The sequence below is a fragment of the Ranitomeya imitator genome, chromosome 4 (genome assembly GCF_032444005.1).
Source record: "Ranitomeya imitator isolate aRanImi1 chromosome 4, aRanImi1.pri, whole genome shotgun sequence".
Classification (NCBI taxonomy): domain Eukaryota; kingdom Metazoa; phylum Chordata; class Amphibia; order Anura; family Dendrobatidae; genus Ranitomeya; species Ranitomeya imitator.
This window is the reverse complement of record NC_091285.1, coordinates 254,624,544-254,638,241: the sequence shown is the minus strand read 5'-3', so window position 1 is coordinate 254,638,241 and position 13,698 is coordinate 254,624,544. Positions and strand designations below refer to the sequence as shown.

The window sequence follows — 13,698 nt, the reverse complement described above, 5'->3', positions numbered from 1 at the left end:
CATGGTTATTAGATCGCCCCTCAGTCGTCTTTTTTCTAGACTAAATAATCCTAATTTCGCTAATCTATCTGGGTATTGTAGTTCTCCCATCCCCTTTATTAATTTTGTTGCCCTCCTTTGTACTCTCTCTAGTTCCATTATATCCTTCCTGAGCACCGGTGCCCAAAACTGGACACAGTACTCCATGTGCGGTCTAACTAGGGATTTGTACAGAGGCAGTATAATGCTCTCATCATGTGTATCCAGACCTCTTTTAATGCACCCCATGATCCTGTTTGCCTTGGCAGCTGCTGCCTGGCACTGGCTGCTCCAGGTAAGTTTATCATTAACTAGGATCCCCAAGTCCTTCTCCCTGTCAGATTTACCCAGTGGTTTCCCGTTCAGTGTGTAATGGTGATATTGATTCCCTCTTCCCATGTGTATAACCTTACATTTATCATTGTTAAACCTCATCTGCCACCTTTCAGCCCAAGTTTCCAACTTATCCAGATCCATCTGTAGCAGAATACTATCTTCTCTTGTATTAACTGCTTTACATAGTTTTGTATCATCTGCAAATATCGATATTTTACTGTGTAAACCTTTTACCAGATCATTAATGAATATGTTGAAGAGAACAGGTCCCAATACTGACCCCTGCGGTACCCCACTGGTCACAGCGACCCAGTTAGAGACTATACCATTTATAACCACCCTCTGCTTTCTATCACTAAGCCAGTTACTAACCCATTTACACACATGTTCCCCCAGACCAAGCATTCTCATTTTGTGTACCAACCTCTTGTGCGGCACGGTATCAAACGCTTTGGAAAAATCGAGATATACCACGTCCAATGACTCACCGTGGTCCAGCCTATAGCTTACCTCTTCATAAAAACTGATTAGATTGGTTTGACAGGAGCGATTTCTCATAAACCCATGCTGATATGGAGTTAAACAGTTATTCTCATTGAGATAATCCAGAATAACATCCCTCAGAAACCCTTCAAATATTTTACCAACAATAGAGGTTAGACTTACTGGCCTATAATTTCCAGGTTCACTTTTAGAGCCCTTTTTGAATATTGGCACCACATTTGCTATGCGCCAGTCCTGCGGAACAGACCCTGTCGCTATAGAGTCACTAAAAATAAGAAATAATGGTTTATCTATAACATTACTTAGTTCTCTTAGTACTCGTGGGTGTATGCCATCCGGACCCGGAGATTTATCTATTTTAATCTTATTTAGCCGGTTTCGCACCTCTTCTTGGGTTAGATTGGTGACCCTTAATATAGGGTTTTCATTGTTTCTTGGGATTTCACCTAGCATTTCATTTTCCACCGTGAATACCGTGGAGAAGAAGGTGTTTAATATGTTAGCTTTTTCCTCGTCATCTACAACCATTCTTTCCTCACTATTTTTTAAGGGGCCTACATTTTCAGTTTTTATTCTTTTACTATTGATATAGTTGAAGAACAGTTTGGGATTAGTTTTACTCTCCTTAGCAATGTGCTTCTCTGTTTCCTTTTTGGCAGCTTTAATTAGTTTTTTAGATAAAGTATTTTTCTCCCTATACTTTTTTAGAGCTTCAATGGTACCATCCTGCTTTAGTAGTGCAAATGCTTTCTTTTTACTGTTAATTGCCTGTCTTACTTCTTTGTTTAGCCACATTGGGTTTTTCCTATTTCTAGTCCTTTTATTCCCACAAGGTATAAACCGCTTACACTGCCTATTTAGGATGTTCTTAAACATTTCCCATTTATTATCTGTATTCTTATTTCTGAGGATATTGTCCCAGTCTACCAGATTAAGGGCATCTCTAAGCTGTTCAAACTTTGCCTTCCTAAAGTTCAATGTTTTTGTGACTCCCTGACAAGTCCCCCTAGTGAAAGACAGGTGAAACTGCACAATATTGTGGTCGCTATTTCCTAAATGCCCGACCACCTGCAGATTTGTTATTCTGTCAGGTCTATTAGATAGTATTAGGTCTAAAAGTGCTGCTCCTCTGGTTGGATTCTGCACCAATTGTGAAAGATAATTTTTCTTGGTTATTAGCAGAAACCTGTTGCCTTTATGGGTTTCACAGGTTTCTGTTTCCCAGTTAATATCCGGGTAGTTAAAGTCCCCCATAACCAGGACCTCATTATGGGTTGCAGCTTCATCTATCTGCTTTAGAAGTAGACTTTCCATGGTTTCTGTTATATTTGGGGGTTTGTAACAGACCCCAATGAGAATTTTGTTACCATTTTTCCCTCCATGAATTTCAACCCATATGGACTCGACATCCTCATTCCCTTCGCTAATATCCTCCCTTAAAGTGGACTTTAGACAAGACTTTACATAGAGACAAACCCCTCCTCCTCTCCGATTTTTACGATCCTTTCTAAACAGACTGTAACCCTGTAAGTTGACTGCCCAGTCATAGCTTTCATCTAACCATGTCTCGGTTATTCCCACTATGTCAAAGTTACCTGTAGATATTTCTGCTTCTAGTTCTTCCATCTTGTTTGTCAGGCTTCTGGCGTTTGCGAGCATGCAGTTTAGAGGATTTTGTTTTGTTCCAATCTCCTCACTGTGGATTGTTTTAGAAATGTTCTTACCTCCCTTCAGAGTATGTTTTCCTGGGTCGTCTTTGTTCGAGTCTAATGTTTTTCTTCCCGTCCCCTCTTCTTCTAGTTTAACGCCCTCCTGATGAGTGTAGCGAGTCTTCTGGCGAATGTGTGTTTCCCAGGTTTGTTGAGGTGTAGTCCGTCTCTGGCGAGGAGTCCATCATACCAGTAATTCACACCGTGGTCCAGGAATCCAAATCCTTGTTGTCTGCACCATCGTCTTAGCCAGTTGTTTGCATCAAGGATCCTGTTCCATCTCCTGGTGCCATGCCCGTCTACTGGAAGGATAGAAGAAAAAACTACCTGTGCATCCAGTTCCTTTACTTTCTTCCCCAACTCTTCAAAGTCCTTGCAGATTGTCGGTAGGTCCTTCCTTGCCGTGTCATTGGTGCCAACATGTATCAGAAGAAATGGGTGGACGTCCTTGGAGCTGAAGAGCTTTGGTATCCTATCGGTCACATCCTTGATCATCGCACCTGGAAGGCAGCATACTTCTCTTGCAGTTATGTCCGGTCTGCAGATGGCTGCTTCTGTGCCTCTCAGTAGTGAGTCTCCCACCACCACCACTCTTCGTTGCTTCTTGGCTGTACTTTTTGCTGTCACTTGTTGCTGTGTGCCCTTTTCTTTTTTGCTTGCTGGTATTGCTTCATTCTTAGGTGTGCCATCTTCATCCTCTACAAAGATTTGATATCGGTTCTTCAGTTGTGTGGTTGGTGATTTCTCCATGGTCTTCTTGCTTCTTTTGGTCACATGCTTCCACTCATCTGCTTTTGGAGGTTCTCTGACACTTTTTTCACCTTCTGTGACCAGTAGAGATGCTTCTGTTCTGTCTAGAAAGTCTTCATTCTCTTTGATGAGTTTCAAAGTTGCTATTCTTTCTTCCAGACCCCGCACCTTTTCTTCTAAAAGGGCCACTAGTCTACACTTCTGACAGGTGAAATTGGATTCTTCTTCTGGTCGATCTGTGAACATGTAGCACATGCTGCAGCTCACCATGTAGGTTGTCACATCTGCCATGTTGCTCCTAGATCCTGCTGACTTGCTGTGTGTTTTCCTTCTTGTGTAATCTACTCAGCCAAGCTCTCTTGCAATAATGTCCTACAGGCAAAAATTCGCGCGCGGTTTGGTGATGCTTTCGAAGCAGCTGGTCCCGGCTGTACCCAACGATCTTCTAGCTTAGGGAGACTTCGCTTCTCCCAGAAGGCACCTGGAATATGCAAATTAGCCTCCTGAAGCTTGAATCCCTGGTTTGGTGATGCTTTCGAAGCAGCTGGTCCCGGCTGTACCCAACGATCTGATTTATTATTATTATTATTATTATTATACATTTTTATAGCGCCATTTATTCCATGGCGCTTTACATGTGAATACGGGGCAAATATAGACAAATACATTAAACATGAGCAGATAACAAGGCACACGAGTACATAAGGAGGGAGGACCCTGCCCGCGAGGGCTCACAGTCTGCAGGGGGTGGGTGAGGATACACTAGGAGAGGGAAGAGCTGGCTGTACGGCTGTTCAGTAGGTTGAGGATCACTGCAGGCTGTAGGCTTGTCGGAAGAGATGAGTCTTCAGGTTCTTTTTGAATGTTTCTATGGTAGGCGCAAGTCTGATGTGTTGGGGTAGAGAGTTCCAGAGTATGGGGGAAGCACGGGAGAAGTCTTGGATGCGGTTATGGGAAGAAGAGATGAGAGGGGAGTAGAGAAGGAGGTCTTGGGAGGATCGGAGGTCGCGTGTAGGTAGGTACCGGGAGACCATGTCACAGATGTATGGAGGAGACAGGTTGTGGATGGCTTTGTATGTCAGTGTGAGGGTTTTGAACTGGAGTCTCTGGGCGATAGGAAGCCAGTGAAGGGCTTGACACAGGGGAGAGGCTGGGGAATAGCGGGGGGACAGGTGGATTAGTCGGGCAGCAGAGTGTAGGATGGATTGGAGTGGTGCCAGAGTGCTAGAGGGGAGTCCAGAGAGTAGGAGGTTGCAGTAGTCGAGGCGGGAGATGATAAGGGCAAATCTGGACTTTATCTGGACTTTGCAAAGGCATTTGATACAGTACCACATAACAGCCTTATACTGAAGCTACAGAAGCAAGAACTGTGGGGAAACTGTAAGCAGATGGGTAAGGAACTGGCTACATGACAGGAAACAAAGAGTCATCATAAATGGTGCGTTCTCTAAATGGGATATAGTCAGTAGTCGGGACCGCAGGGATCTGTACTGGGAGCAGTGGGGACCGCAGGGATCTGTGCTAGGACTGGTTCTTTTTAACCTCTTAGTGACCTTATGGATAAGATTGAGAGTAAAGTGTCAGTCTTTGCTGACGACACCAAATTATGTAGGATACTAAAATCTGACCTTGACATTACAATAATGCAAAACAATCTGGATAAGATGTTTGAATGGGCAAACACTTGGGAAATGAGATTTAATGTTTTTCTGCTGATGACACTCAGATCTACCTTTCTGGCCCAGACGTCACCTCTCTGCTGTTCAGAATCCCAGAGTGTCTATCAGCCATATCCTCCTTCTCTCCCTTCAAACCGCACATCCAAGCTCTTTCCACCTCTTGTCGCCTCCAGCTCAAAAATATCTCCAGAATCCGTCTTTTCCAAAACTGTCAATCTACTAAAATGATTGTGCATGCCCTCATCATCTCTTGCCTCGACTACTGTAACATCCTTTTCTGTGGTCTCCATGCTAACACCCTTGCACCTCTCCAGTACATCCTTAACTCTGCTGCCCGACTAATTTATCTCTCTCCTTGCTACTCCTCCGCTTCCCCCTCTACAAATCTCTTCACTGGCTCCCATTCCCTCAGCGTATCCAGTTCAAATTACTAATGCTGACCTACAAAGCCATCCATAACCTGTCCCCTCCATATTTCTCTGACCTAATCTCCCGATATCTTCCCTCACGTAATCTCCAGTCCTCCCAAGACCTCCTTCTCTCCTCCACACTTATTCGCTCCTCACCCAACCGCCTCCAAGACTTCTCCCGCATATCCCCCATCCTCTGGAATTCTTTTCCCCAACACGTCCCACTATCAACCACATTCGGATCCTTCAGACGGAACCTGAAAACCCACCTCTTCAGGAAACCCTACAGCCCGCTGCCTCCTAATCACTACCGAAGCTACCGCCTCGCCAACACCAGAGCTCCTGCAACCCTCAACCTACTGTCTCCTTCCCCACCATCCTGTAGAATTAAGCTGTAAGGGCTGAGTCCCCGCCCCTCTGTATCAGTCTGTAATTGTTATTTTGCTTACTGTAAGTGATATCTGTAATTTGTATGTAACCCCTTCTCATGTACAGCACCATGGAATCAATGGTGCTATATAAATAATAATAATAATAATAATAATAATAATAAATGTAGAGTAATGCACTTAGGACGGAGTAATCCTATTGTTGCATATACATTAAATGGGAGTATACTCGGGACGGCAGATCAAGAGAAGAATTTGGGCATTCTGGTTACAAGTAAGCTGAGCAGCAGTACTCAATGTCAAGCAGCAGCCGCAAAAGCAAAAGGATTTTAGTGTGTATAAAAAGAGAAATAAAGTCCTGGGATCCCAACGTATCGTTACCCATTTATAAATCATTGGTGAGGCCACATCTAGAATATGGGATCCAGTTTTGGGCTCCACATTTAAAAAAGGATATTCAGAAATTAGAGGCAGTACAAAGGTGGGCAACTAGATTATTACCAGGGATGGAGGCCTCTCATATGATGAAAGGCTGGAAAAGTTGTGCTTGTTAATCTTAGAAAAAAGACGCCTCAGAGGAGATCTCATTTACATGTATAAATATATGTGTGGTGAGTGCAATGGACTTTACCATGACTTATTCCTTCCAAAGACCATACTAAGGACCAGGGGGCCCACTCATTACAGGTGGAAGAAAGGCGATTCCGACAGCTAAATAGGAAAGGGTTCATTACAGTTAGAGCAGTCAGACTGTAGAATGCCCTATCAAAAGCGGTAGTAATGGCCGACACTAGAACGGCTTTTAAAAAAGGACTGGAATATTTCCTCAGTACACATAACATTGAGGATCATAGTTAATTTAGTGAAAAACTGCACAATTGGCGGGGAAAGGTTGAAACTGATGGAGCCAGGTCTTTTTTCAACTTATGTAACTATGTAAGAAGGGAGAATGACTTAGGACAAGTTTCCACTGGCACTTAAAGGAAATCGGTCATCTTGTTTTTGCCACCTAAACTGAGATTGGCATGTTGTTGGGCAGAGACCCTGATTCTAGTGATGTATCACTTACTTGGCTGCTTGCTGTAGTTTTGATAAAATCCCTGTTTTATCAGCAGGGTATTATCAGTAGAGGACTACTAAACCTGTTGCTATTTAGTTCTCTATATTCTTGAGCTCTTTATAACTCAGCCCCTATCACAGATTGGCAGCTTTCTGCCTTTGCACAGTGTACACAGAACACTTACAATCAAAAGGTTTCGGGGATGGGGGGGGATAAAGAGCTTAGCATTCAGAAAACTAATAGATCTGTGGCATATAAACATCAAAACTACATAAAGGACCCCAGTGGATGACATCACTGGAATAAGGGTCTCTGCCCCTACATCATGCTGCTCTCAGGTGGAGCAGCCAAAACCGGATGACAGACTCCCTTCAAGTGTAAAATCATCTCAATATGCAAGTACAATAAATATAATACATTTTCAACTAATCATTTTAGTGGCAAAATTGTATTCTTTCAATAGTTGTACATTTAATATTTTTACTTTGGGTACAACCACTTACGGTAATTCTTACCGACTGCAAGTAGTCACTTGGGTCTATACTTAATGATTCATTCTGGAGGGTATTTTGCTGGGTAACAGAATCTTCTTTCTTCCTTTCTTTTTGTCCAGATTCGTCATCTTCATCTTCAGGGCTCTGCATAAGTAAAACAAAGAAATGAACAGGTCTATACAATGTGATCATAAACACTGTAATAAAATTGTATTCAAGTTACAGCAGGATAATTGGTTTAATATATCATTGTGAGTACAGAGAATAATCGGGTGCACAAATACGGTACTTATTCCTACAAGATCACTAAATTTAAACATATGCAATACATAGGAAACTCACAAAATAGACATATAAAGACACAAGTATTGAGATAAGCGACAAGGGAAAGTGTCTTAACTCTGCAATTAAACAAAGAACCTTTCACTGTAGAACATTCTCACACAGAGCTAAAGTAAGACTGCAGCAGCTCCAGAGGCTACACAGAATGTTCTGGGCTACTAATAGCTAATCTCAATCGGAGCGTCAATGTCACTATGTAACAATGGCCGTCCATAGATATTGTCCAACAAGTCTGCGCACAGTACAGCATCTGCCTGGAGGAATGGGACAAAATCATTGGATATGAAATCCTGACTCACTGCCTCGGCATTCACCAAACACAAAGAGGGATATAATTTGTCTAGTGGAGTGGAAGAGAATAATTAGACTTTAAAAACGTGAGACGGTGTCCATCAACAGACTACACAGGCAGCACAGTCTCTGTAAACATGTACAGACACGCTGCAGTTTCTCAAGTCACTGACACGAGAGGTCACATGGGTTACCGGCTTTATGCTGAGAAAATGCAACATTCCTCGTTGTGCCAATGCAAATTTTCCACAGATTTCTTTTCTCTCAGTCTGGGCTGGGACAAGGAGTGCGGGCACACAGGGGAGCAGTGTCAGTCACTGACACTTCTCACCACTCTCTTTGTCTTCCCCACGCCGTCTCTCGCTCGTATTTGCGGCTATAAGATGCAAATGCAATTGCTGTGAGTGCCGCCGCCACACGAGCAGAAGAGCTGTAATCAGCTCCCTGCTCCGCTGGGTACTCCATCAGAATGCAGGCCACTTCCGGCCAGCGCTCTGTTGGAGATGGAGCACGCAGGAGATGTTGGATGGCGCAGTGACGTCATTGCAATATCCGGCGCCCACTGCTGTGGATGGATCAGGTGAGTATAAGCTTACTTTTATTTTTCTGCTATTATGCCATCATCACAAGAGGCGCTGTTGGTGGGCCATCCCAAGAGGGGCTGTTGGTGGGCCATCCCAAGAGGGGCTGTTGGTGGGCCATCCCAAGAGGGGCTGTTGGTGGGCCATCCCAAGAGGGGCTGTTGGTGGGCCATCCCAAGAGGGGCTGTTGGTGGGCCATCCCAAGAGGGGCTGTTGGTGGGCCATCCCAAGAGGGGCTGTTGGTGGGCCATCCCAAGAGGGGCTGTTGGTGGGCCATCACAAGAGGGGCTATTCCAGTTCTTCCAGCTATGGGGCATATGCTGCTTGGAAGATAACTTAGCTCCTCGCTTAATTTTCCTATATTTCTACTCCCCTATTTTCACTGTGTCCTGTGACGTCAGGTACATGGCTGTAAATCCCGCGACTGCTCATTCTGCCTGCTGTCACTCCTCTACACTGTTCCACCATTCTATGGCCATTGGCTTCACTTTTGTTCTACGCAGTTGCCGGAGTCACTGTGAATTCCGGTCCTAGTGTTCTACTTAACATAAAGAGATAAAAGATGATTTTTACAGAACAAGGCATTATCCATGAGGCATACTGGTATCACTAGTTTCAGCTGTCTACAACCCATATTAATAGCTCACATAGGGTGATATTCGTTTCCATGATTGTCCTTGGGTCTGACATTTAAAATATAGGAAGTCAGGGATGAATACTCACCCCTTGTTTTATGTAATGGTCTGCAAACAATGAACGATTTCATATCGAATTGTGAAATTACACTCCCTGTTTGGCTTCACTACTAAAAGTTCACCACTTTTTTTCCTGGTATTTTTTTGTGAAAAAGGTAACAAATCTAATGGAAGTGGTCACCAGAGCTTGTTACTTGACCCATTGGGAGGGGTGTGTTAGGGTCCTGTTATCTTAGTCTTAGACCCATTGCTTGCTTGGGGGTTCATCGAAGGGAGCTGTGGGATCGCCATCGGCTTCATCTGCCTAATGCACCAGAATACCTTGCCCTGACCCGCCGTATAGTGTAAGTACAATTGTATCACAGTTTGGCTGGATTTTTTGTCACCAAGGAAATGGAACTTAAATATGAAAAAATAAATTACAGCAGGACCACCATAAAAGAAATCTATATAAAAAGCTACATAATCACCATACTAGTAACAATCGAAAGGGACATGAAGATGAAATGAAAACACGAATCTTATACATAAATACGCACGCACGCACACAGCCGTAAAGGGCCAAGCTTCTCCCTTCATTGCTGATCCAATGTGGCATTCATATACATTAGTGCATCCACAGAAAGCAGCTCCTCAATGGATTCATACACTCATTTAGCCAGCCCTCAGCCTTTTTAACCAAAAGGTGGTACTAATGTTTGCTCTATTCCGGGCACATGTAATCATGAAAGGTTCTACAGTGAGATCCGACTGTCTCTCATTACATGTCTCACACAGGAGAAAGCATGCCTAAGCTATTGTGGGGGCATACTTGTATTTTTCTGTATTTTTTTCTGCATTTCTGTATATTGTTATGCTTGGTGAACCGGGTGAAGAAGTGCAAACAAAAAATAAACAAGCTCACCACGTCAATATACGGTAGTTCGGGATACAGAAGAAAGTTGATGTATAGGTGCCAATTCCTGCTGGTGAAGCTCAGCTATTGTAGAACCGAAGAAGAAAAAATGATTTTCTGTCACTTCCATCCCTAAAATCAATCTTTTTATTACAAAAAATTAATTATCAAATATTCCTATCACTAAGGACGTAGTGTATGCCAGAAACGTTTAAGGTTCTATCCACATGATGGATCCTCATGTGGATAAAAATATGAATTTTATTGATGGAAGTGCTGGAAAATCTTTTTTTTTTTCTAGGGTATTTGTACATGCCCCCTGCACAGTAAAAAAAATCTCTGAGTAAAGCACCATTGAATTTAACAACAATAATAACCTAAACTTTACAGGCCAATATCTCTGCAAGAGAGAGGAGAAATTAAAAAATAAAATCAACGTGTTAATGTGTTACTCAACTCCGCAGCCAGTATTTCATTATGGGACCACTTTAAGATGCTGAAACTGGTGAAAAGTCCTGTTTAAAAATGAACTGCTAATTTATGGACGCAGGAGAAAAATCAAATATGCTTCATACTCATTATGCGTGTTTGCTGAATCTTTCACCCATTCGTCCCTCAAGAGACATATGTAGTTAATTAAATGTGTTGCAGCAGCAGTACAATAAAAGTAAATGATAATAAATGTAGCAAAGCACTTATGAATGCTGAAATGCAAAGCATCTGTTGGTATTATATGGCCGATTTTGGGAAGTGAAAAAAAAAACATTCCTTGAATATCTATTGGAAAGAATGTTCCTCAGATCTGGGGAAGCAGTCTCCTTATAAGGCTGCAGCTTTATACTCAGAGCTCACAATAATGTTCTTATCTACATCAAGAGATTTTCCACTGCATTCACCTCTAGCCATATAGGATTACTGGTATTATTTTTACCAAACTAGCAAGAAAAAGTACACAGGAAATGCAATTTTGCACAAATCTCTAAAAATTTAAATATTCAGTGCCCTATATATATGTGTATGATATATATATGGAATTCACATTACACCTACAGGGCTATAGCCACACCATAGATACTAGCCAATACAGTCACTATTTAGAAAACAACATACAATCATTATATAATACACACAGGCTAGAGCAGAGGTCCCCAACCGCCGGTCCGCGGACCGGGCCGTTGAGGTTTTTCAGCCGGTCCGCGGCGCCACTGACAGCTAGCTTCGCGGCCCTGCGCCTGGTCAGAGCACGCTCTGTGACAGCTCGCAGCTCCCGGCAGAGAACATTATGCAGGACGGGGCGGGGCGTCAGGCGGGTCTTAGTGACGCAGCCCTCCTGCGCAGCATGGTGTGTTCCTGATGGGGTGGGGCGGCAGGCTCTCCTCACTGACACGCCCAGTGGCGTATCTAGGGGGGGGAGCAGCCGGGGCATTTGCCCCGGGCGCAGCCGGCAGGGAAGGGCGCAGTCGGCAGGGAAGGGCGCAGTCGGGCGGTCCGGCGGTCCGCAGTGTCTCCCCCGGCGGCTGCATTCTGCCGCCCCCGGTCAGGGAATCAGCTGTTCTCTGTGCCGACTGTCAAGCTGACAGCCGGCACAGAGAAGCTGCAGAGCGCCGGCTCCCAATGTGTGCAGAGGTGGAGGGGTGGCTGCGACGGGCAGGGAGAAATCCCCGCAGCTCCGCTGCCCAGCGATCTGTCTTCCTGCTTCCTCTCACACAGACGCGCCGCTGGATGACGTCATCATTCAGCGGCCGGCTGTGTCAGAGGAAGGCAATGAGATGCTGTGGTAGAGTGCGAGGAGAGGTGAGAGGGGTGTGTGAATGTGTGTGTGAGAATGTGTGCGAGAATGTGTGTGTGTGAGAATGTGTGTGTGTGAATGTGTGTGTGTGTGTGAATGTGTGTGTGTGAGAATGTGTGTGTGTGTGAGAATGTGAATGTGTGTGTGTGAATGTGTGTGTGTGAATGTGTGTGAGAATGTGTGTGTGAGAATGTGTGTGTGTGTGTGTGTGTGTGTGTGTGAATGTGTGTGTGTGAATGTGTGTGTGTGAATGTGTGTGTGAGAATGTGTGTGTGTGAATGTGTGAATAACATTCTCATTATAAATGTCATAATTACATGATAAGTATGCACTAAGCTCCACCCCTCCATAACCCCACCCCCATATGACCAGAGCCCCACCCCTGCCCCACCCCCACCCCACCGGGCCATGGAAAACTGGTCTTGCTTAAAGCCGGTCCCTGGTGCAAAAAAGGTTGGGGACCTCTGGGCTAGAGGTCATAGTAATTTTACCTTGCCCATGACAATAATCAGCCGCTTCCATTTTCCAAAAAGCAATTGAAAAATAGAATCTGATTAGTTGATACATAGAGCTAGATTCTTGTTTGCCCAGCATTTATGCACTGGAGATGGAAGTGGTATAAACTGCAGCCACTGCGACGTTGACGGAATGGGAGATGGATTAGCTTTGTAGATGAAGCTAGCAGATGAAAAGTTTGGGTTTGCTGAACATAATGTTTATGCTTGCTTCAGCGTTGGATGATGTGTAACTAGATGGTCTTTCACAAAAGCACTTGGAGAGCAATTTGTAAAACTCAGATCATTTGGCAGAATAGATCTCTGAATATTTTCAGCATCACTTAGGCTATGCATAGCATTTTTCTCTGGCGGTACCTTTGACAAGGTTCGAACACACAAACCTGCACTTCACTCTGCTCTCGCAAATCTGTAGCCCCATTCTCAGGATTACTGAATATCTCACCTGTTGAACCACCCTGGACAAACGGGGGGACCCACTCGCCTTCAGCAGGGGCGTAACTGCTGTGGTCACCGCTGAGACCAACACCAGCAAATACTTCAGCTGGATTTCCGTCCTCGGATGCACATTTAGCTGACGTGTATTGAAGCAAACAAACCCATCAGGTCCGTGCGGGGCAATACACGCTGCCGGCCAATGAAAGGCCTGCAGCTAACGTCGGCATGCACATGACCGAGGGCATATGGCAGTGACCTCATGTGCATCGGTCTCTTGCACACTGAGGTAAGCTGCCAGCTTCAGAAGAGGACACTTCGTGGCGGGGGAGCAGATGGGAGGTGAGTATTTTTTTTTTTTTTTAAATCAGTGAGTACACGGTGACCCATACTACTACATGTGCATTATACTGTATGAAGGACTATAGGCTGTGCAATTTACTACATGGATGACTACGGGCTGTGCATTATACTACATGTATCACTATGGGCTGCGCATTTTACTGTATGAAAGACTATAGGCTGTGCATTATACTACATGGATGACTATGGGCCGTGCATTATACTGTATGGAGGACTATGGGCTGTGCATTATACTCTATGAAAGACTATAGGCTGTGCATTATACTACATGGATGACTATGGGCTGTGCATTATACTATATGGAGGACTATGGGCTGTGCATTATACTGTATGGAGGACTATGGGCTGTGCATTATACTACATGGATGACTATGGGCCGTGCATTATACTGTATGGAGGACTATGGGCTGTGCATTATACTCTATGAAAGACTATGGGCTATG

General features: G+C 44.2%; 1 protein-coding gene across 4 annotated transcripts in view; it reads right to left on the bottom strand.

The window, feature by feature from the left end:
* Positions 1-13,698, bottom strand: part of PAWR (pro-apoptotic WT1 regulator) — a 205,525-nt gene that overhangs the window by 92,952 nt on the left and 98,875 nt on the right. For 2 of the 4 annotated variants that reach the window (XM_069764518.1, XM_069764517.1), the window contains exon 3: positions 7,371-7,493. In XM_069764518.1, the coding sequence (XP_069620619.1) occupies positions 7,371-7,493 (123 nt within the window). Of the gene's footprint in view, positions 1-7,358; positions 7,494-13,698 lie in introns of all 4 variants that reach the window. The other 2 variants (XM_069764516.1, XM_069764515.1) reach the window with 1 other exon arrangement.